This window comes from Danio rerio, chromosome 1 (assembly GCF_049306965.1).
Source record: "Danio rerio strain Tuebingen ecotype United States chromosome 1, GRCz12tu, whole genome shotgun sequence".
NCBI classification, from domain to species: Eukaryota; Metazoa; Chordata; class Actinopteri; order Cypriniformes; family Danionidae; genus Danio; species Danio rerio.
Genome location: NC_133176.1, coordinates 47,336,937 through 47,362,154, shown reverse-complemented (window position 1 = coordinate 47,362,154; position 25,218 = coordinate 47,336,937). Strand labels below are relative to the sequence as shown.

The following is a 25,218-nucleotide window of genomic DNA, read 5'->3' as shown; positions in this document are numbered from 1 at the left end:
CAGTTCTAATTTCCAGAAATCGAATAATAATAACGAATACACATGTCCTTCCCCATATGGTCCAAAACCTGAAAGGTGGGCATATCTAAGCTTGTTTTTAATAAAACAAATATAAATATGCATATGATAAATAATACTGCTACTAATAATAACATTATACAAACGCAAGTTGTCATGAACAAACTGAAAAAGCCCTCCGAGATTAAGAAAGCATGGCGGTGGTGGTTTTTATATTTATGTAGAAAATAATTTTTTTTGTAATATTTTAATGATTTAATTCTTTTTTATTCGTAAAGATATTTGCGTATCGCTGCTCATCTTGTGTGTATTAAGCTTTGTTTAAGCGGGGAGCACAACTAACGCGCTCTGAACTGGACTTTAGACCTCCTTTCAGGCGCCGCATTGCGCCGGGTGTATGATAGGACCCTAAAAGGTGCAGCTTCAAAGACTTTAAAAACATAATTTGTGTGGTATTTTTGCCTGAAATTTCACAAACGCATTCAAGGGACTTCAGAGTTTTATTTTACTTCAAGCCATATTTTAGAAATGACAATTTCTGTAAACCATAAAAATGTGGGAAAAGAGGAAGACATTCTTGATATTCAGCTGTATTTTGAGCCGGCAAGCAAGTGAATATTGTTGATCATGTGAGTGTGGTTAACACAGGCAGTCAGATGTTTTTGCCACAAAAGGACAAGAGGTGAAAAACTAAAACTCTGGAAAATGTGTAAAATAGTGGCATTGTTGTTATCAAATTGTAATTTATAGAGTTGAAATACTTTTAGGGTTAAATAAATCTCAATATGTCAGTTGAATACAGTAAGATGCACAAAAGTAATAACTATTTTTGTTGGAGAAACAGACAAAAACAGACAAAATTGTGTTTAACATGTCAATGTCAAATTGTAAAGCAGGATCACTTGTGGTATATTTCTTAACATCATACATTAGCCCAGAGATATTTTTTTTTGCTTCTATGTCTAAAAATAAGGGTCATTCCAACTTTTTCAAATGCTTTTGGATTCTATGTTGAAATAAGTGACACTCAGTAATGTGCCTCTACATGTATTGTTAAAACAGCAGTTATGATAAATATTGCACATCTCTTGCTGTGACATTCATTAAACCTGAACTGTTGGTTGAGAATAGCATAACCTGTAGGTAGGATACACTAAAATTATTTGTAATGAGCCCTTTCTCAATATGCAATTTCAGCAATCTTGGGTTCTTGCTAGTGCTTAGATGCTTTCATGATATGGAGGATGCGTCACAGGCGGACTTTACAAACCAAAATTTGCTTGAAGATCACAAAGTCATTGTGTTGTAAATTTGTTCTTTGTGTTCGTTGGAACTGAGAAGCAGCTTATCACTGCAATGAGGCTTGCACAGCTGTTTTTTTGTATTAAAAAAATATGCACAAACTTTATTGAAATCAGACAATAGTCAACCTAACCACAGACCCTTATCTTCAGCACAGAGGTAAACCTAAAATTTCAGAAGCACATTGCATAAAATGTACAAGTTCACTGTACTTAAAATGTAAGATTTTTAGTCATGACAGGCTTGAGACTTTATTTCGAACATGTAAAGTAACTCCAATAAACAAGTACATTCAACAACCTAATAAACATAACAAAAACAATACAACATAATACAAAACAGTTTTAAAGGGTCACGAAACACCAAAACACATTTTTTGAGCTGTTGACAGTCATATATGTGTCCCACACTGCTAAGAACACTATTAGGACACCTATATTTCACTAAAAAGTGTAAATTGGTTGTTTTTGCGTTATTTCAAGCAAATTCGTACTTCCTGTTTGAAACGAATTTTTGAAGCTGCGTCACGGTCATGACATAATAGCGTTGTATTCCAGCGTGCAGACTGGACGTCTGTGCCAGAGTGTGCCTTATTACGTCTTACAGTGTGATGCATTAATGCATGAGTAAGGCTTGGTTCAAACCAATCAGCGCGCTCTATTGTGCAACTTCATTAATATTCATTAGTGTCACCGTCTTTACACCACAGAGACGCCACGTTGTGTTGGCAAAACAAGCGTGAAGTGTTGCTTTTACAGTTTGCTGCTGTTAAGTTTCGTTTTCATTTTCTCTCTGTGAGAGCTCATCTGGATCACGTGTGGATTACAGTGTACGCGACGCTCGACAACAATAATTTACGTGTCTAAGGGGGATTATTGTTTACCTGAGAGCTGTTCTCATCTGCAAACGCTGAAATCCGGATTCCGGATGTAGTCTTCTCTTCATAAAGACGCGGCTCTAGTTGCTGGTGATTGTCCTGTCTCTACAGATTTGGTAAGTGAGCGACCAGTGCTCTTTGTATATTCAGTTTGTTCGTATCAAATAAGTTAACTATTGCATTGAGTGCAAACATGTTAGCACCGCATTTTGTGACCGGAATAACACACGCGGCTTTCGGACGCTACCTGCCGTGTGCATCTAAGTTTCCGGGAATTGCTGAGTTTTTTTTCTGTCATTCGCCGTGCGGTATCAAACATTGCATGAAAAATACACGCTTAGAGCAGATCTTCGAATCAAATATCTCATTTGTCGCGAGGGGCATGAATGAATTCCCTGAATGAAAGAGCCAAACTGCAGTTAAAGTCCAACATTTAATAATTTGGCAAATAATTCGACTACAGATGTCCATGTAGGTTAAACACCATCTTTTTCTCCTGTGTATTTTGACTGAAACTGGCGCGTGCCCAAATAGACACTCCCACACCCTCCCACTTTAGTTTCTCCGACACTCCCCCCTAAACAGAGCTGGACACCCCCACTTTTCTGACTTTTTCCAAAGAAGAGGTGTGAAAACACCCTGCTGAAACGAGGGGGTTTCATGGCCCTTTAACTTACATGTCCCCCCCAAAAAGTAGGAAAAATCTTAATCAGCTGTGAGTCACCATTGGAAAAAAAAGCATGCAAGTAGGTTTAATTTCTTTTGCTAACAAATTTACCACATTTTAGTTTTTTAACCACATTTAAACTTTTTACAGATTGTCAGTCCTTGGTAACCATAGACTTAATCTTATTGAAAAGAGCATTTAGTCCAAATATGGTAAAGTAGAACATTAATGCAAAGCTGTTTTTTTCACAGTATTGTAGTGTTTTGCAGTCAAAAGATTGGCTCAGTCTTCAAGTTATAAGCTCAGGTTAAAGGACAAATTATGATGTTAAGAATGTTTCAGGCAAACGTTCATACTTTTAGATTTGTTTTCATATTTAACTGAATCTGCAGTCTTCCACATGTGTGTATAGCCCATAGGTTAAAATTAGGCATAATTTATTTGTGTGTATTGTCAGTAATCTGTGCAATGTAAAAAAACGAAGATAGAAATATGGACCATGTTGCTTTGTGATCAAAACGTTTTAGTTTTTAGTTCATTTGTTTTCGGCAGTGGCAAGCACATACTCGTTTAATATTCTGAAAATCACAACCTCAGAGGTAATCCAGCAAGACTGTGGCTTAAATTGAACGTACACAGAAAAAGATAAAGGCTTATAAGGCCAGCCTATGATTGCGACCTCTGTTTGGTAGACCACAGTCCACTCAAAAATACCATTGCAATGCCAGCCTGATCTCACAAGGAAAGGTATTTTATAATTTCTCAGTTTGGTGGCTGATTTGTATGAGTTCAGTCGTACAAAAACGTAAGATTTTCAAGAGTTCACACTTCAGCTGATGATTGATAATGAAGCATGTTTGGCATGCTGTCCCGGGAGAGAGCCCTGAGCTCATAAAATCTTTAAGCCAGGGGCTCCAATTTTTAAGGAGAGAGGTTAGTTTGAGCTCAGGAATGTCTCGAGAACTCCCTCCCTCACTTATTATATGGCTAATGGCAATAAGGAATGGGCAACAGTGCCAACCACTGAGCCGCTGTGACAAAAGGATAAAGGAGTAGAGGTGGAAGGGGTGATTCTTTAAGACAAAGATAACTAAGGTAAGAAACTAATTATTTATAGTGAGTGAGGAATCATCCGATTGGGGAATTCTGCATTGCGATTGCAGGACCAGATGTGGTCAATCATAAGCCATTGATCCTCTCAAATTAGTTAATGAATAAGCTTCACTTAAAACTCAACCCCGCCCTCAAACCCAACCATCATTGGGGGATGAGCAAATCATACAATATTTTACGAATTCATAGGAATTCGCTACTAAATGAAAAAGTTATGAATTGGCATGAGATTGCGTTGGCAATACCAAAAATGGGTCCCATTATGCAGGTATAATAGATATGAATATTATTTGGTTCCTTTTTCAGTTAAATTGATTAATGAGCCATCAAGGTAAGATGGTTAAAATAATAACTTTATTAGCTGGCATAACACTGTACACATTGTATTTTTTATATTATGGTTTTAATGGAACTGTATTTATATTAGGAATTATTTTAGGATTTTTAATTTGTATGTTATATTAAGTGAATTAGCTCAAAGGGAATTGGAGATTCATTTGAATGGGGCTTCAAAAGAATCGACTCTTTAAATCCAAACAAACGAATCATCCAGTGATCATTCGAACTGACAGTTGACTTCAATTATGGCTATTACTATTAAAAATGAAAACCCATTTATGTTTAAGCAGGGTTACAAGATCAATGTTTAAGGCATTAGATTTATAAACACACACAGACACCTTTCTTTACACAAAATTGACTAATCTAACAGAAACAACTAACACAAACACACATTTATACAAGTGTAGAGAAAAAAAATAAGAGTTTGAGAGAGTTTAATGATGGAAAAAAGTCCAATTTTGTAAGACCAAACCAAGCGAACCAAAAAAAATCTATTTAACCCTTCAGTGGTTTCTTTTAGGTTACATCGAATTGACACCAGTTCAGTGATAATCTGGAGGCGTTACTTGCGTTCCTTGTGTGATGTGAAGATCTTCCTCTATTTAGCTGATATTCCCACGTAGTTAGCGTGTCAGCTCTTTGTCCTCGCTAGGCTTGGTGTGTGGTGGAGTCTGTCATTTCAAGTTTTTGAGGTCTCGCGGCGTACTAAACTTAAGCAGACTCTCGAAGGAAAAGAGAGAAAGAAAGATATCGTAGATGAGAATGTCTGAGCTGTGCTGAGAAGCTGTCCTGAGCTGAAACAGAACAACTCTCTCTCTCCTGGGGTCTGTGTCAGTTCTCTTCTGGATTCTGGTCTGGGCGGTGGCCTTAGGCTACCAGTTTTATAAGGGTGGTATTGTGCCCACCCTCCGGAGCTGAGTGGACCAATGAATAGTTAAGTTCCCAGAGGCACGTTTTATAGTCTTTGTTCCAAAGTGTAGGGATTTGCATAGGCATTCTGGGTGTGAACTGATGCTGAAATGTTCAAAACTGTTTGTAATGTTAATATGTTGCACACACATTAACATAAAATGTAAACAATCATTCAGTACACAAAATTAGCTTTGCAGAGACATCAAACATAAACCATCTATGATCTTCTTTATCTGTGGTAGAGTTAAACATCTACTGCAGAAGTATAAAAACCATAATATTAATACATGAGCAAGAGACTTAATAAATAGAGAATAAAGGTTTACATTAAAAGTATAAGACTTAAAGGTGCAGTAGGTGATTGTCTTCAGAAGCATTTTTTTGTGCTGGTTGAAAGTCTTTTCACAGTCTAATAGTAATGATTACAGTAAATGATCTAAAAGTATTTATATGTATTTTTATATTTTGGGTAAGGCATAAAACAAAAAATGTTCATCCAATTAAATAGAGTCGGACCGTCATCTCTCATAATTCCTATAAGTAGCCCAATCTATCTGTCAGCAAATGCAGATTTGAACAACTGTGCAGCCGTTTGTATGCATCTACGTCGACCGCCGGGCGTTCACGAGAGAGAGGGACTGTGATTTAGAGATTTATGCTAAGCTGTTAGCATTGTGGAAGATCAACTACTGCACCTTTAAGCAAGAAGCTTGTAGGAGTTCTCTGTGTGTCCATTTCTGAGCATTCCTTCCTGTAAATACCTTGGAATCGAATTACAACTGACCATCCAGTCTTTTCTGGATAGGAGAAGTTGATGGTGTATTATTTGTTGAATAAAAACTAAATAATTGTGATTCTGATCGGCCATATTCAATACATATATGTTGTCTTGTGGGTGTCTATGTACAGCAGACCTTTTTTCTAACAAAAAATCATTCAAAAAGGGAGACAATAAGTTTGACCTTGACCTTGATTGCCAGGATATGTTATGAAGTCATATTTTGGCGTCCTTCATTCCCTCATTTATAGGATGGCTTTTAAAGGCAAAGGGGTCAAAGGAGCCCTGAGATTTGAGCTGGGCAAGGTGGGTTCTAGGAGTAGTGGGGGAGCGGAGTAAAAAAATAGGGGATGATAGATCACTTTTTCTCCTTCGTCCAGCAACCAACAGAGGTCCAGCTTCCTCCACCAACCCCTCGAAAAGAGTCCCCAGACTCTGGCGGATCCTGGTGCAGAAGTCCGGGCAGCTGAACGTGTAGATAATTGGATTCAACACAGAGTTCAGGAAGGAAAATGTCGTCACGAAAGGTAAGTACTCCTCCACCACATCCACAAACTCTGTTTTGTACTGAGCCGTCACCTCCAGCAGACAGAAGAGGTGGTACGGCACCCAGCAGAGGACGAACGTTGCGATCACCGAAAAGATCATTTTTGTGAAACTTTGTGATAGGCGAGTGCTGTTTTGTCCGTTTGATGAAGAGAGGACGCGGAAGAACTTTGAGGATGTCTGTTTGTCGTTTCTCGCAACTTTTAACCTGCTTTCAAGCCTCTTTCTGCGAGCCCGTAACTCCAGAACGAATGAAGCGTAACTGACGGCGATGACCACTAGGGGCACCACAAACGCCAGTAACACTTTAGACACCGCTGTCGCCGTTTGACGTACCTTACAGTCTATGTTCAAAGTGTTCGGGGAAGAATAGAGAGCGAAATCGTGGTAGCAGAGTTTGCGTCCATCTTGTTTAACCACAACAGAACGAAACATGAAGTATGGGAACGTGTTAAAAGCAGCCCACGTCCATCCGAGACCGCAGATCTTCCACGCCATTGACACTGTGCGTTGGTTTTGAGTCCACACTGGCTTAGTAACTAACAAGCAACGGTCCAAAGAAATAGCGGCCAGGAGAAAGGCAGAAACAAACATGTTGAGGAAAAAAATGGATGCCTGGGCTGCACACAATGGCCCACCCAACTCCCAGCTGTGTTCGTTTAGCAGGTAATAAGTGAACAGCGGGAGGGTTAGTGTGGTTAGGAAGTCAGACAGAGCCAGATTGAGAACCCACACTGAGGCAACAGTCTTGCGCTGAAGACGCCAACCCAACACCCAGAGCACCAGCCCGTTTTCCAGGATCCCCAGAGCGGAAACCACACCATGCACAATCACCGCCGCCATGTTGACCCGATTGTCATTGTTCAGCCGGTGAATGATCATCATCTGCAGGAGGGGACAGTGGAGCTCTGAAGGGCCGAGGGAAGAATTGGCCAGGAATGAGGAAGTCATTTCTGTTTAAAAAAAACAAAACAAGAAGCTTTAAAAAAAGAGAAACTTTAATAATATATTATGTCACAGTCTGAAATTAATCATACGCGTAAATTCACTGTTCTTCTTTATGATTTTTTTTTTGCCAATCTCTCTCATATGACCAACATAGATTTTAGCTCCAAACATCTCTAGCACACTTGTCTAGAAGTTTGTATTAGAGTTTGTAGAGTCTAAAGGCTTTGTTTAACTAGTTAAACACTTTTCTTTAGAAATAGGCTCATTTTACAAATTCCCTACAGGAAGGGGGGGAAAGTTAGGAAGATTTTAAGGGCCCATGCCATTTGACCAAACCCCCCGACTCTTCACAACATCCCCCCTCTTTACTTTTATATGTGTCACCCAAGAACTGCTTTCATTGGGTCCATACCGGCCAGTGGTGCTCCTGTCCGTATGCCATTATCCCATTGGCAAATCCCTCGTAAGGGTTTAGGGCATTGGGAAGAGCCCTTACGAACTTAATGCTGTGTGTGACACCAAATAACTTCCCTGCTGAAAGGATCATGGCCTGAAGTATCTATCAGTTCATAATAGCTCATTTTGAATACTTCAATATGGAGCACTTCAATATGGCAGCCATGATTTTTTTACTCTACCGTTCCCTTCGGAGGGTGATATATCTCCTTTAGGATGCTCTAATTGTTGGTTTGTATTTGTGCTTGTATAGAAGCCTGCAGAAGACAAGTATATACAAGTTTCCCTTTATAAAGTTTAGTACAATGAGTTTGACACTTTAACAAGGCTAGGTGAACTCATGCTATCTAGAAAACTGGTGTAGTTTAATGTAAAATATGAAAACAGAGACTTGAAAATGTGTATGTGTGTACATATATTGTGTTGAAAATACATTTCATGGCATTATAACAGCAAATAAGGCACATTACACATTTACTGTACATACTGTTGCTGTTTACAGGTATTCTTAGGGACTATATTTCTGCTGTAAGGATAAAATGTAATGTTTTACTTCGAAAAAAAAAAGCTCTTACATTTTAAGCTTCTTCGTGTAACCATTTTTTAAAATCATTAAAGCACTTGAGGTGTGAGGTATTGTGAATTACCTGCTGCTGAGGAGTTAAAATAAAGTCATTCCACCATAGGGGCAAAAAGTTAGTCATCAACATGAGGGTGAGTAAACCATGACTATCCTTTTAAAACAAAGCTAAAGTTCAGTTAAATGTTTCCGATTTCAAAATAAAATGACAAGTATAAAGAATGTAGGTGTCGATGAACTGTTGCTGTACATCTTTAAGAAGGTCACAGAGATTGCAAGAAAGTATTTTACAACAGATTTCCTAATGTTTTCAGATAAGAGGAAGAAGAGATGTCAGAGAAATAGGAAGCTGAGGTGAACGATAATCAGATGCGTTTTGAAGTTAAGTAAACTCTATCTACTTAACTGCATTTACAGTAATACCCTAATGAACAGTGGTTATGTTTAATTGTGTTATTCTGTCTGTGAGATTTGTGCTGATGCTATTTTGACTTAGTTTCATCTTATACAAAACAACACCACACTCTCTTCAAGACCTCAATAACATCATCTTAAGGTATGTGGAAATATTTATTCATTTTAGACGTGATCAAAAAGTCATAAAAGTTTTGAGTCACAAGGTTTGTCATGGTCTGTGTTTTGTTTTAGCTTGTTATTTCAGAGTCTTTCATAATAGTTTGTGGTATAGTGTTAAAATTATTGCATTACTGTGCTGAGCAGGAACTTTTTTTTAAGCACGAATCACTGTGTTACTTAATAAATGCTGTTTTGGTGTAAAACCTACTACAGTTTCATCTAAGAGTAATAATGGATCTCATTTTTTCCTGTAAAACATGCAGTTTGTCATGATGCTTAACCTGAACATGTCAGTGCCTGCCCCATGAATCTCTCCAACTGTAGTATTTACTTAGAAAACAAAGAAAGGTTTGAGGAAAAAGGAAAGAGAGTTGTGAAAAAAATTAATACATGTAATTATTATGTATTTTCTTTCTTTCTTTCTTTCTTTAATTATTATTATAAACGTGCAACATTTACTTTAAATCGCAATGTGATAGCCAAAATGTCATCTTTTTTTATTGTTTTTTCATTGGTTTTAATGAATATACAAACCAAAAAAGACAAAGACAAAGACAACTCAAGTATAGTAACAAAGGTCCTGTACTGTATTAAAAAAAATATATATATATTATTATGTATTATTAATAATTGTAGTCCAAATCGCATTTGTTTATAAGGTATCTTCTTTTTATGTAAATTTTTCTTTTTATGTAAGTTTTGCATTTTCTAATTTACTTTAACATTATTGGGGTTGCATCTCTGTGAGGAGTTTGCATGTTCTATCTTTAACTTCTCTACAATTTATAAAATATTTATTTATAAAATATTTTAAAACCTAGATTTTGAGTTTGATTTTTGCCAGCGTGTTTTTAATATTACAAAAATTTAACTGTCTGTTTTTATAATAATTTCTACATTGCATACACAACATTATTTTGCTAAGAAAGTTTAAACTTTAAAACTTAAAGTATTAAAGTTAAAACTTTAATACTGGGAAATCATTATTATTATTTTTTTTTATGCTGTAAAATCTGTAAAAACCTGAATTTTTACTAACCAAATCTTGCAGTGCATTCATTTCACTTGCATTAGTTACAGTTTCCAGTTCCACATGATGTTTCAGTAATCATTTTAATATAAAGATTTAATGTTTGAACATATTTATTTTATCTAACTATTCCTTGCTAAAATTGAAAAGAATGTCATTTATTTATATAATTAGAAAATATAATATAATTCATTAATTTATTCATTTTCTTTTTGGCTTAGTCCTTTCAATAATCTGGGGTTGCCACAATGGAATGAACCGCCAACTTATCAAGCATTTTTTTTACGCTGCGGATGCCCTTCCAGCTGCAACCCATCTCTGGGAAACATCCATACACACTCATTCACACTCATTCATACGGACAATTTAGCTTACCCAATTTACCTGTCCTGCATGTCTTTGGACTGTGGGGGAAACCGGAGCACCCGGAGGAAACCCACGCAAACGCAAGGAGAACATGCAAACTCCACACAGAAACACCAACTGACCCAGCCAAGACTCGAACCAGCAACCTGTGAGGCGACAGCACTACCTACTGCGCCGCCTATATAATATGTGCTTTCTTCTATCACCTCTGCTTTATTCTCTCTTTCTGAAATCATTTTATTGTAATAATTTAATGCTTGAGTCTAGTTTATTACCATTTTGAAAATTTTTAACTCGTTTTTTTTAAATAAATGGCATTTATTTATATTTTAAATTAATAAATTAATAATATAATATAATATAGTATAATATAATATAATATAATATAATATAATATAATATAATATAATATAATATAATATAATATAATATAATATAATATAAGAAGAGTTTATATAAAACAAACTTTCCTCAGGCAATCCATCTAATGAACACTTTATGATAGTAATTGTGAAACAAACATAACTACTTGCAATACCCTTTATACACATATACACTTATTCAACAACATACTTTACATGTCAGTTTACACACAACAGCTGCTCATATCACGTTATATATAGTAATATACCTTTACACTTGCCAATTTATATATTTGCATTCACTACTTCTATTTTTAAAATATTTTTATGTATGTCTCTGTCATTCTGTTGCACTAGAAGCTCTGTGTCCAAAACAAAGTGCTTAAACATACCTGCCAATAAAGCTGCCAATAAATTCTTTTCTTTATACAAACCCCAAACATTTGACACTATGTTTTCGTTCTGTTCTCAAAAATGTCTCTAGATTTTCAAGACTCCATGTACCATAAAAGGCAAAACAGTTGACAGTATCTCAAACAAGTTTAGTCAGGTTGACTATTTTAGCCTTCATTCTGCAACAATCACCTCAAGCATGATGGATTAAAGCAAAACATAGCTTTAGTGTACTGTTATACCTCAAAGCAGCTTCTTTAGTTCATCTTTAGGTGCTCCTGGTTGCTTTGTTCTATCACCTCTGCTTTCTTCTCTCTTTCTGAAATGATTTTAATATAATTGAATGCTTGAGTGTATTTTATTACCGTTTGGAAATTTTTTAACTTTGTTTTTTGATTGAAATAAATTTAAATAAATGGCATTTATATAATTTAGGTCTTTACTGCCTTTTGAATATTACTTATATCTTCATTATTTTACAAACCTCAAACAATATTTTTCAGCTTTATTGAGTGCTTGTCTTTTTAATCTGTTCTCAAGAATGTCTCTAAGTTTCAAGACTCCTTGTACCATAAAAGGCAAAACAGTTGACAGACTCTCGAACAAGTTTAGTCAGGTTGACTATTTTAGCTTTTAACAGTTATCTCAAGCACGATGGACTGAAAGGAAACCTACCTTTTGTGAAGTTTGTGTACCGTTATATTTATAAGCATCTTCTTTAATTCATCTTTCGGTGTCTCTTGGTTGCTTTCGTCTGTCACCGCTGCTTTCTTCTCTCTCATTTAGATGTTATTTTGTCATTCCTGTGTCTAATACATCATGAGGAGAGGCGGGGTCTGTCACAGTAGAAAGGAATAGTTTTCGTGGGTCATTATGTTTTTCCACCGTGTTTTCTTCTAGAATGCAGAAGGTAGCTGTTTAGAGTCTATGCGTGCTTTTAAAATCACAAATAATGCCAAACAATACATGTAAATTATATTATACGATCTTTTTAGCCACAAGGCACAGTTTCCATATTTTTTGTTATCCATTTATGTATGGTCGTGAATTGCATTATGGCATTGACATTGATCTCTGCTCTGTAGACTGTTCAGACCAGATGTTGAAAATTCAACTCTACTGTTTAACAAAGTGACTTTTATTCACTCTTTAGTGGTTTGAAATAATATAATGTATAAGAAATATTATATAAAGAAATATCTCTTTAAAATAACAGAAAATACACTGGCAGCTTAGCACAACGTTTTTGTACCGTAATATACAACACTGACCCAGATAAAATATCACTTTAAACTATTAAAAATGTTAATAAAAGCCACGTTACGTTAAGTTTGAACCTTAAAATACCGCATTTATTTATTGTACTATGCTGTAGCTGAATCAAATGTTGGACAATCTAGGTTTTATTCTGGATTTAACTACTGCATTTAACTGTTTGTCGAATATAAGAGCAGCTTCTATTTGACAAACAGGTAAATGCAGTTGTTAAATCTTGTTTTTTTTTCTGCTGAGATTATTAGCCAAAGTGAAAAAAAGTTTTTAACTCGTGCAGAATTTGAGAGATTAATCCATGCCTTTACATCATCACACATCATGTCTTCAAGTGGTCTAAAATGCAGCCCGAGTTTAAACACATTACCCTATCCTGTGCTACTTAAATTGTTTGGCGATATGTTTTAGAATTGAGTTTTAAGATTTTAATGTATGTTTTTAAGGTTTTAAATGGCCAGGCTCAGACTTATCTCTCTAATATTATTACTGTTAAAATATCTTGCAGATGTTTAAGGTCATAGAACCAGAAGATGGTAGTAGTTCCCAGATACAAATAAACGAAAAAAGGAGATGAAACTTGCTCTGAAGTAGGTCCTAAAATGTGGAACGAGGTACCCCATTCCTGGCAAAATTGGGATCATAAAATCCGGGAGAAAATCCGCGGTGAGCACAAAGTAAAGAGGGTGGTTTGGGGGGGGGGGGGGGGGGGGGGGGGGGGGGGGGGGGGGGGGGTCAACAACTGCTGTTTTATTGCTCTTTATAAATAAATAAACTAAACTATAAACTAAACTAAACTGTAAATACCTCAATAATGAAAGCACAGTTTTTTGTGTCTCTTTAAATGCAATAGAGCTGTTGCTCCCCGCTCCTCTCCAGTAAAGGGCGGAGCCTTTACATCTTGTGTCTTAGTTTATTTTGATGCTCATATGATTTTAAAGCTTTGTCAGTTTAAATTCCAGCTGTTTTCTGAGCCCAAAGACACTAAGAGCATACAAAGATGTTTGATGGCCCGTCATCTGAGAGTATTTAAAGGCACAGTTCACCTAAAAATAAAAATATCTATAATTTCAAACATTAGTTTCTTTCATCCATTAAACACATTACAGATGATATTTTTAAAAATGTTGGAAACCTCTATCGACCTTCATAGTATTTGTTTTACTTACTCTGGTGGTCAGTTCAGTTTAGTTCAGTTTTCTCCAAGACTTTTGTGTTCAATAACAGAAAAAAATCATAAAGGTTTGGGACCACTTGAGGGTGAATAAATGGAGTGTAAATTTTCATTTTTAGGTAAACCTCTTATACTTATTCTCTTTTACACCAAATGTCAAAAAAACACAAGGTTATTTCAAAACAATACATCCAATATTGTTTAAACTTGGATTTTTCAAATAATCTTTGTTTTTTCATGCCTGTGAAGATGCTAAATGACTAAATGTAAATGTAAATGTAAGATAAACACTTGGGAGGAGATTGTATCGGTGTCATTTTCTTTTCAGCTTAGTCCCTTTATTAATCCGGGGTTGCCACAGTGGAATGAACCACCAAGTTATCCAGCACTTTTTTACGCAACGGATGCCCTTTCAGCCGCAACCCATCACTGGAAAATGTGTCAGAATATTAGACCTGTAAAACATGCAGATAGCACATTGTGACTCAACCAAACCTTCTACCCTTGAATTATTTCAACTGAGAATGTTGTTTAATGCACACGCCCGAAATTACCTTTCAGGACTACAGTGGAGTTCACTGATAGAGAATAACTTGCTTCAGAGTGGACTTTGTGCTTTGGAAATTTGCAGATTTTGTTCATGCTTAAACAGCAACATCACACATTTAAGAAAGTAATTGTAAAAAAGCATGATATTACCTCTTCACATTAACTGGCGAATGTCTCATTTACTGTCATAAATGTAAGGGATAATGTACATCTAGGTGGTTGTTCTAGCAGAATAAAGCTGACAGGCTTATCAGCAGTGATTATATAACACTGAAAGGCTTTATTCTGTGAAAACCACTGCCTAGATACATTATCCTGCTTATTACATGGCTACTTGCCACCCAATGTAAACAAGTAAACACATAACATTGATTTGACATGTATTGATTTAATAATTAAACATAAACGTGCAGGTGAATGCAGCAGCAACATAGTATTCAGTCACAAGATGATGCCGAACAGTAAGAAAAGCGATATGAGTCACATGACATAATATAAAGCATACTTGCCAACATTTTTCTCCGAAATTCCAGTAGACCAGGGGGGCTGAGTTGGTTGGCAGGGCTATTCTGAGTAACGAAGTTGAGTACCAGGGGTTGTTTGTGTTGTAATTGTAATTGTACAATGGACCAGATTAGATTGACGACCAGGGTAGGGGGGGTTGGGGGTGTTGATGTTCAAAACTGTACCAAAAAGTTGAGGACCCGGGAAAAACTGGAGTGTTGGCAGGTATATGATAAATATGTATAAGAATGATGATTTGGACCAGCAGGATGCGGTTGTTATCTACATTGCTGTTACTTTGACTGAATCTTAGACAGAATGCTATATTTATAAGTGATATAAAGGAGGTTTTAAAGTAAAATGGTGGTCATTATGAGTTGTCAAATGGTAGGCTACATCTCGAGTAGAAAATAAGTTCAATGAAAATGCGGATTTACCACCCTTAACGGCTCTGGCCAAATGGTGATATAAATATTTATTTTTTAAATTTGCAATTCAGGAGATGATTTTAAGTATATATATATATATATATATATATATATATATATATATATATATATATATATATATATATATATATATATATATATATATATTTAAAATCATCTCCTGAATTGCAAATTTAAAAAATATCCTTAAATATTTTGTTAATTCACTATATATATATATATATATATATATATATATATATATATATATATATATATATATATATATATATATATATGTATATATAGTGAATTAACAAAATATTTAAGGATATTTTTTGGCTATAGTTGCACTTGTACCGTCTGACATAAACAATGAAGATGTAAATTATGTAACTTATTATTAACTAAAAATATTAATTTTTCTTCGGCTTAGTCTCTTATTTATCAAAGGTCACCACAGCGGAATGAATCACCAACTACTTCAGCATATGTTTTACACAGTGGATGACTTTTCAGAACTGGGAAACATTGACTAAACAACTGACAGTATTTTCTGAAACATCAGCAAGTGAGAACAGGTGTGGTCTTATATGTGGAATCTGACCTTTTTTTAAACTTTATATATGCAATGTACTGGAAAACACATTTGGGAGTGGAGACCATAAAGCAAATTAAAATGAAGCAATCCATAAGCTTTACATGTATGGTCAAAGGTGCTTGACCCAGTGAAAACACATCATCTGACACTGTTTTACAGTCTGATCCTCACTCAACAGCAAGCATCAGGTTGGTTTTATTATTCATGTTGCCATAATAAAACAACTTAATTCACATTTAATGCAGGCTGTCATAATTTTACAATTTTTGTAATGAGTGTGACGCGACAATATTCTAAAATAATAATAATTAATAATTCCTGGTTAATCATTCACTGAGGTGTGATTGCATTTTTTCTGAACACTGAGAGATAAGACATTCACTATATATGTGTCTTTAGAGCCTGACAAGGAGCCAACAGATAGGGAACCGACTTAAGAGAGAAGGTAAGAATATCTCAAAATGTTATATTATATTATATTATATTATATTATATTATATTATATTATATTATATTATATTATATTATATTATATTATATTATATTAGTACTACAATTCTGACACATTATACATATTTATAATTTGGAAATAGAAAGAATAATAATCATTTTTTGTAAAATGTGAATATTTGATTAAATATTTAAATTTCTTTATGAATTTGTTTTACCCAAATATGAGCCGGCATATTCCAATCCTCTCACAAGTCTTAAGAATCCATCATAACATTCAGCCAATAAAACGTATTGTTAAATTGGTTGTTGGGCATCTGAATAAAAAAAATGCTTTACTAGTATTCAGCTTTTTTTTTAAATCATTAGATTAAACAAGAAATTAGGAGATTCAGGAATAATAACACTGAATATGTTTTAGCACTGAAATACTATAATGGTTTAACCATTACAGAAACACACAAAAATATATCACAATATTTTGATAATTGCCAACATTGTTAGTTAGGGGCAGATGTGGTGGTCTAATATTTATAAAGCCTTCTATATTGCTTTTTTTTTTTTTTTTTAATTACTGTTATAATTTATACTGTTTTACTTTTATTCTGATGTAAACTTAAAATAAATTGTGGTTATTTAGAACATTTTTTTCAGAGGTTTATATTAGTTTTTAGAGAACACAATGCCAATGTTTTAATTACAGATCAGATAAGAAATATATGACCCCTGATAAATAAAGGGACTAAGCCGAGGGAAAATGAATGAATGAATGAAATTGAAGCAATAGATAATAATTTATTCAAAACAATTATTATCACTTGACTTATGCTTGTTAATAATTTATAATGCTCTTAATAATTTAATCACAAGTTATTACCATTTTTAATCATTGCTTGTAAAGCACTTTGGTCAATTCTGCTGAGTAAAAAGTGGCATAAATAAAACTGTCATTGGTTTTATTTTTAACATTTTACTCAACCCATAGTCCCATATCTTCTAAATCTAGTCATTTTTTTCTGCTGCTATGTAGATGCTCATTCTCCTTTCCTCCATTTTAAAGGAATAGTACATTTAAAAATAAACATTCTGTTATCATTTAATCACCCTTTACGTGTTTCAAACTTGTATGATTTCTTTCATCTGTTAAACAAGATATTTTGAAAAATGTTGGAAAACTGTAACCACTGATTGTAGACTGATGATAGTAGTGATTTGTTTTTTTCCTACTATGGACGTCAGTGGTTACAGGTTTTTAGTTTTCTTCAAATTATCTTTTCAAGAGTTCACATTTAGCTTATGATTGATAATAAAGCGTATTTGGCATGTCCCGGGAGAGAGCCTGGAGGTCAGAATAACCTCAAGCCCGGGGCTCCCTCCCATTTGAAGGGCGAGAGGAGAGTTTGAGCTCAGGTAGGTCTCGAGAACTCCCCAGCTTGTGAATATGCTGAGATGTATCTGGCTATGAGTTGTCAATTTACTTAAGGTGTATGTCTTTGGATGGTTAGAGGAAACCGGAAAACAGGGAAAACCCACGCGAACACGGGAAGATCATACAAACTCTGCACAAAAACGGCAACTGGCTCGGAGAGAACCAGTGACGTTCTTGCTGTGAGGCAACAGTGCTAATCACTGGGCGCCGTACCGCCCTATCAGAGAAAGGGAGGAGTAGGGGTGGAAGGGGGGATTCTTCAAGATGAAAATGACTGGAGTAGAAAGCTCTGGTTATTTATAATGTGTCAGTATTCATCTGATTGGTGCAATATACGGAGCTGATGTAGTACCAGCTGTGTTCAATCATGAGCTCGTGATTCTCTTGAAATTAGTTCATAAATAAACCACACTTTGTGTGTTTAACAGAATAAAGAATCTCATAAAGATTTATAACCACTCAAGGGGAAGTAAATAGTGAGACCATTTTCATTTTTGGAATTTTTGTATATATCCCTGTAATTTCAAAGTTTTGACCTTAATTAGTCTTAATTCAGTTTTCCCACATGAAAAAACAACAACATTTTGTCAGAGTAAATGCTGAATTTGACTAAAAGCAGCAAGATGATAGATTTTTCGTGGTTGTTTCAGGTAATTTGTTGATTGTTGGTGTTGTTTCAGAAGATGGTGAAGTCAGCGCTGGCCGTTGTGGCTCTGCTGGCTCTAGTGTCCAGGCTTCAGGCGTTTGTGTCCGTCGGAGGAAGCGGAAACACACATGTAACCATCACTGGAAACACTGTTATGGCAAAGATTACAGAGGTTTGTGAAGCAGTGGCTGAAGCAGAAGGAAGAGAATTCAAGCCAACGGTAAGCTTATCCACAAGCATAAATCCTAAATAAAAAACACCCTAAATTTACCATCCCAGTGGGCACTTTACCATAAATAACACGTATGAAATGCAAATTAATTTTATGTCAGTTAACTATTTCCCAGCAAATGTATAACTTTAACATATGGTTCCCGTTTTGGTTATTGTCCCGGGAAATTTATATTTGCAAGGTTTGATGTTAAAGTTATATCAAATTGACACCTGTCAAAAAACACGTCAAAATCGATCACGAGACTGTCCTGTAAGTAATTGATCTTTGACATGTTTTTCGACGCTAAGGTAAGAAATTAATTGTACTTTCGGGTGAATAAAACATTTATTATTGGCTAACAAGTTCTTTTTTTGTCATTATTTCGGTGGTCAAAGCGGTATCAATGTGTGGACGTCAAGGCTTTGATGTCAAAACCGATTTGCCTTTTAGAAAAGATTTTACGTCAGTTTCAATTTGGTGTAATTTTGATATCAAGGTGTGCGCTGGGATGGAAGTGAGCGACTTTTCTTCAGAAGACAAGAGAGCAAGTTAAGTGATTATTTATAAATCATGACAAGATGTTTGACACAGGGCTCGTCGGTAGAAGAGCTGCTGCGTGCATGTTTGGGCACGACGGGTGAGGTTTCCGGTGCCAAGTTCCGTACGGCGCTGAATCAGATCTACATGCAGAATGGCATCGTGGACCGGGACTTCATGAACAGTCCATCACACCACTTTAACAACGAGGCCTTCGCTGAGGGACGAAACCTCATCATTCAGGGCACTGCAGCCATTAAAGCCAACGTCCGGTCAGATAACCTACAGTCGGCCCGTGAAACACTGGGCAGAGTGTGCCATACACTACAGGTGGGCCAGAGGGTCACTCGCACAAACATACCACATACAACATACAACCTGATTTTACCAAGTAGGACATGTTCCTGCATTAACATCTATGTTGACAACATTCCAATCAGCCAATCAGAATTAAGAGATTCGTTTACAGTTTATGTTAAGTTTAGGCTTATGGTCAGGTTGTTATGCAAGTACTATTGCCCTCTGATTTTGGGAATAATTTACAGTTATGGTTGGGTTTAGGGGTAGGAAATTGGTAAGGATTACATTTTCGTACCCCAGAAGCAGCCTTGCACACATATTGAACGGTACCTGGGCCTGCTATCTTGTGGGCTGTTGTATTTGAATTTGAGGATGGGTAGAGATGTGTTCATGTGTCCTCTGAATACAGGTTTCTTGGTTGAGGTATTATACAATATTCTGATAATTTTATATCTTGCACCTGACAAATATCCTGATTTAGATAAAAAAAAATTAAACTAATACTGAAACTAATAAAAACTAAACTAAAACTAAACAATTTCAAAATATAGAAACTAATATAAAAAAACTGTAAATCTGTCTCTAAAAACTAATTTTCAAGAGTTCACACTTAGCTGATGATTGATTATAAAGCTTGTTTGGCATGCTGTCCCAGGAGAGAGCCATGAGCTCAAAACAGCCTTGAGCCCGGGGCTCCCTCTCGTTTGCAAGGCGAGAGGGGAGTTTGAGCTCAGGTAGATCTCCAGAACTCCCCTGCTGTAGTAGCTAATAAACAGAAAGTGATTGCTTTTAAGAGATAACTATTTACTAGGAGCATGTCTATGGTGCCGATTTATTAGTCAATTAACTTAAGTTGCATGTTTTTGGATGGTGGGAGGAAACCGGGGAACCCGGGGGAATCCCACGTGAGCACGGGTAGAACGTGTAAACTCCGCACAGAAACGTCTGCTGGCTTGGTAAGGACTAGAACCAATGACATTCTTGCTGTGAGACGACAGTGCTAACCACTGGGCCACTGTGCCACCCATCTAGGAAAGGAGATGGAGTAGGGGTGGAAGGAGGATTCTTCAAAATGAAGATAGCTGTTATATGGAACTTAGGGTATTTATAATGGATTAGGATTCATCTGATTGATGAATCATAAATTGAATAATGCGGGGCCGGCTGCAAGCAATCATAAGCATGTGATCCTCTCAAAATTAGTTTATAAATACAAACTGAATTTGAAAACAAAAGTCAAAACGAAATAAAAACTAAAACTAATAAAAAATCCAAAACTATTATAACCTTGTCTTAAAGAAAAATCTTTAATATAATTAGCATTATGTTACATACTAATATGAATTATTTTTTCAGGACTTTTACAGCCACAGCAACTGGGTTGAATTAGGGAACAAAAGTCCATATGCCAACCTCATCAGACCGGATCTGAATGTGGAGAACATTGCAGGTACATCAGCCAATCTGAATGATTTATGACACAGGCATAAATCACATGTGGGAAATAAATGTGATTACACCATTCATTCACTGCTGTCGTGTCCAATGTTCACATGTAAAACAAACAAAATCAATAAAAAAATCAATTTTAAAAAATGAAAGCTGGAGATTAGTCAACAGAGGACTTGCAGTATAACTGATAACAGATTACAAATGACTCTGAGCGGCATTGATCTGTGTTGACCTTATCTGAACAGCAAATAAGTGAATCGAGTGTTTTCGTCTTTGTGTTTTAACGGATGTGTGCAGATGTTGAAATGCCAACATGCAGTGACTGTGCCAGTGGTACCTGTACAAACCAACTGCTACCTGCCGTCCTGAATGGAAAGTTTCTCACTTCAGGATACATGGGATTGTTCTCCTCTGACAAACCTCAAGGTGAGTAAACCCAACTATCATGGGCTCACGTGTAAACAATAAAAACAAGGTAAAAAGCTTACTCATGACCAAATTAAAGGAACTCATGAATATTAAAGGGTACCTATAATGAAAGTCATCTTTTGTAAGCTGTTTGGAGAGAACTGTGTGTAGGTATAGTATGTCCACGGTCATATTGGGGTGATATAAACACGATAAGTCTCTTTATTCAAACTTCCTGGTGTTAAAAAGGATCCAAATCATTCCCATTTTGAGGACCACTGCAATCTCACTTAGGAATGCTGGTTCTCCGCCCAGTGAATTGATTGACAGCTGTGTATTAACATGACTCCACATGTTAATATAATCACATTTAATAACACATATAATCATATCAACAAGACAGGATGTGCACAAACCACTGGGATTAAAAGATCTGTTCAGCGCTCTGTGATCATCAATCATCATCAAATGAAATCAAGAATGAGCTTTACAAGCTTAAAACGTTTATAAAGCAATGCATGTTTGTAAGAAATTACAGTGATTTACTTCAGCTTTACTTGATCACCACAATCGTATGTCAGTAGAATTATAAAAAAAGAAGACACTCCAATCCCGGCTTGTGGATGTTAAATCAGGTTTATTTTGTACATTAATATAACGGATATCCATACATCAGTGGATATTAAAGTGTATCCTGTCACATTTGCGGTGCAAAAATATTGTAAAGTTAAATATGTGCGCTGTGTGTGTGTGTGTGTGTGTGTCTGTGTGTGCATGAACTTTGTAATGACATTGTGTGTGGCTCATCGAAAGGCTTTAATTAACTCCACAACAAATACATCTAATAATCATTGGGAAAGTTTTTACTGTAGTATTTCTCACAATCGTTACGTGAAATTCCTTTATGTCTGTCACTGTGCTGTTTATCTGACACAGCCGAGGTGGAGATTAGGACACACTCTGCCAGGGATGTGAGAACAGTGTGTGGGGAAAACCAGCATTAAAGGCACAGGCCACAAAAACAGCTGTATTGTGTTCAAAGCAGAAAATCCAAATATTCTGAAAACTGTAATAAATAATCGGATAGTTTTTTTGAGCTGAAACTTGACACACTCTGGAGACAGAAAAGACTTCATTTAAATCTTGAAAAGGAGGTAAAATAGGTGCCTTTTAAATGAGGAAAAAAGTGGGCGTGGCTTGTTTCTATTACTGCGAGCTGATTAGATGTAGTAAAGTAGGCATTTCATTCAGAAAGATCGGGAAAAGGGTTTCAGGAGAGACACCTCCTCCTCACCATTTCTGTTTGGTGTCCTAGCAGGGTCAAACCTAACAGTTGGAAGGGCGTGGTTAACATGCTATGTAACACCTAAGACAGACACAATCTGAGAATTTAGCTGAAAACTAACAGGAAGTGCGTTTTCACATTTCAACTTTAGATTACAAAGCCATTTTTTTTTCTTTATGACACGCACAGAGGAATTGTTTACCACAAAACTAGCAATGTGAGCTAACAAAATCAATATGGTATATTTGATTTCATATTAATCGAATCGGTCATTTATGTTTGAAAGGTAAATGCAGCCACGGTGGCGCGTCTGATCTCAGCAGTTCCCAGAATCCTCGAGGTGGGATCAGTAAAGATGAGCGTCAGTCCCATAACTCTAACCAACACAACAGTGCTGTGAACCTGGCGTCTGAAGCCACTCTAGAGCTGCTGGAGGACATTCGTGGAGCTATCGGAAACAAAGACTTCCTGCGGTAAAAGGAACAAATCCTTATGTATGTTTAGATGAATGTACTGAAAATACATTGAAGAGAATCAAAATGTCACGATCTCTTATCAAACTGTTTACACGTTCATTTGAAAAAATATTTATGCACTTATTAAGTAAAAGCGCATCAAATGTGACAGCAAAAATGAAAAATGTATTATTCATTTTTGTTTAAATAAATACTCTTCTTTTGAATTTTCAAGAATCCTAAGAAAAGATACAAAATAAATAGTGAGCAACAATTTTTAACCTAAAAAATAAATAAAAGTGTTTCTCTGGCACAAAAACAACATTTAGATTTAAAACTTAAATTTTTATAATTTAAAAGGTAAAATTTATGAAAATAGACATTACGTTTTAAAAATGTAAGAATATTCCACACTATTAATGTTTATACTGTATTTATGATCAAATAAATGCAGCCATGGTGAGCATTATACAATTTATGCACATTTGAAAAACAAATTGAACAGTGGTGCAGCGTTCCTTATAAGTTCTATAAATATAACATTAATGTTCACATTTAATAACTACTAACCAAAACGTTTGCTCCTCCATCAGACTGATGGGTATCGCACGCTCCGCAGTGCTGGCTTTTGTGATTGACACCACCGGCAGCATGGCAGACGACATCGCAGAAGCAAAGAGAGTGGCCTACAACATCATTGACACCAAGAAAGGAACTCAGGATGAACCGTCTGAATATATTCTGGTGCCATTCAACGATCCAAGTGAGCACAACAATGTTTAATGCATTTAAATGTTTCAACTTGATACTTTTCATTACTGAATGCAGCATATAACGGGTTTCTGTATTAGTGATGTTTATCCTCTGTAAAGAAAACAGGACGTTAGTGGTAATGCATGGTCCAAGTTAATTTCCATCTAAATTATTTACATTTTTTACCAAAAATATCTTAGGATGGAACATTATTTTACACCTTTTTCCCCAAAGTTAATCGAAACATCAAAGCAGCCAATTTACTTGTATTGAATATGCTATTTGTGTGGCCTAACGTGATGCAGACACAAAAACGACACACCTTTTATTACGCTTTTAGAGTTTGGACCTCTGATTAGAACCACAAACCCAGATGTGATGAAGTCTGAGATCTCCAAGCTGAAAGCTGAAGGAGGCGGAGATATCCCAGAAATGTGCTTGTCAGCGCTTCAGGTACTGTTTTGTGTAGCCTTGTGTAGCCCAGCAAACATAATAGACCTAGTTAGAACTGATGGGGAATACAAAAACTGATGCGTAGTAGTACAAATGCAAAGACTGCATATCCATATATCCAGTGTCTTGTAGTCTTCAGAGCGTCTGAATCATTCAGTTACTGCATAGACGTGTTTACTCTTGTTATTTACCTACTGCAGCTGATATGAAATGTTTCATATCCCAGGCAAATTCTGACTTAAAATTACCCTTATTCAACTGGCGAGATATGTCTTGACAGGAAATGACACAGGCTTCTCCCAAAAGATAATAAGACGATGTACAAAGGGATCATTGTGGGAAACAAATTTCTCAGCTTTTATTTACTGTATCTTTAAGTAAAATATCCTAAATTATTATTCATACACTTCTGAATAATCAATAGAAAGCCTTTTTTGGCTATTACAGCAATCAAACGCTTCATATAATTGCTGACCTGCTTTTTGCTTGTCGCCACTGCTATTTTTGCCCATTCATCTTTATCGATGGGCTGCAACTCTTTCAGGTTGGTGGGTCTCCTTGCCGTCACCCTGATCTTTAGCTTCTTTCACTGATTTTCAATTGGATTTAAATCAGGACACTGGCTGGGCCACTTCAAACGTTAATGCTTTTGTCTGCTAAACATTTTTCACCGTGTGTTTTGGGTTAATTAATTGGCCTGTTTATCAATTAAACTTGTTTTTTCATTAAGATGAACCTCTTTAACTAAACTACAACAAAGAATAGATATTAAAGAGGCCACATGAAGCTATTTTAAAAAGTCTATATTTGGTTTATTTGGTGTACCAGACAGGTTATACATCCTTTTTATATTCAGCTGTTTAGAACAAATTAAGTTGGATTTATTAGGTATGGATTTGAGTGGATCTTCTGTGAAGGGCTGATAATATTTTTTCCAAATTTTAAATAAAAATCTTGTCAATTAAAGCTATTTCTATTTAAAAAAAAAGTCAGAATAACAAATGTTTTGATTTGTCGTGATTGAAAATAAAGCTTTTCCACCAAC

At 35.8% G+C, this 25,218-nt stretch overlaps 2 protein-coding genes across 10 annotated transcripts in view; one reads left to right on the top strand and one right to left on the bottom strand.

Moving 5' to 3' along the window:
• Positions 1–4,618: 4,618 nt before the first annotated feature.
• On the bottom strand, positions 4,619–12,050 carry LOC103909118 (prostaglandin D2 receptor 2). Of its 2 annotated transcripts, XR_012407613.1 has the most exons (3): positions 11,942–12,050; positions 5,379–7,508; positions 4,619–5,024 (listed from the first exon to the last, which is right to left on the bottom strand). XR_012407613.1 is itself a non-coding variant. In XM_009293415.5 (2 exons), exon 2 carries the CDS (start codon positions 7,504–7,506, stop codon positions 6,226–6,228), a length of 1,281 nt encoding a protein of 426 aa, XP_009291690.1. In that variant the 5' UTR covers positions 7,507–7,508; positions 11,942–12,050; the 3' UTR covers positions 4,619–6,225. The 2 variants fall into 2 exon arrangements, 1 of the variants encoding a protein (XP_009291690.1); XM_009293415.5 differs by having other exon boundaries at positions 4,619–7,508.
• Positions 6,390–25,218, top strand: part of vwa11 (von Willebrand factor A domain containing 11) — a 29,442-nt gene continuing 10,613 nt past the window's right edge. For 2 of the 8 annotated variants that reach the window (XR_012407544.1, XM_021476927.2), the window contains exons 1-8: positions 16,204–16,236; positions 18,354–18,536; positions 19,122–19,397; positions 20,724–20,817; positions 21,117–21,245; positions 22,799–22,985; positions 23,561–23,730; positions 24,061–24,173. Coding sequence is in view for 4 of the 8 variants with exons in the window: in XM_021476927.2 (XP_021332602.1) it covers positions 18,354–18,536; positions 19,122–19,397; positions 20,724–20,817; positions 21,117–21,245; positions 22,799–22,985; positions 23,561–23,730; positions 24,061–24,173 (1,152 nt within the window). In the remaining 4 variants the exon portion in view is untranslated. Of the gene's footprint in view, positions 6,537–8,853; positions 9,096–16,203; positions 16,237–18,350; positions 18,537–19,121; positions 19,398–20,723; positions 20,818–21,116; positions 21,246–22,798; positions 22,986–23,560; positions 23,731–24,060; positions 24,174–25,218 lie in introns of those variants that run through there. The other 6 variants (XR_012407554.1, XM_009293262.4, XR_012407564.1 and 3 more) reach the window with 5 other exon arrangements.

Excerpts from the sequence above, each read along its gene's own strand:
- LOC103909118 (XM_009293415.5), bottom strand. The coding sequence starts at position 7,506 with ATGACTTCCTCATTCCTGGCCAATTCTTCCCTCGGCCCTTCAGAGCTC.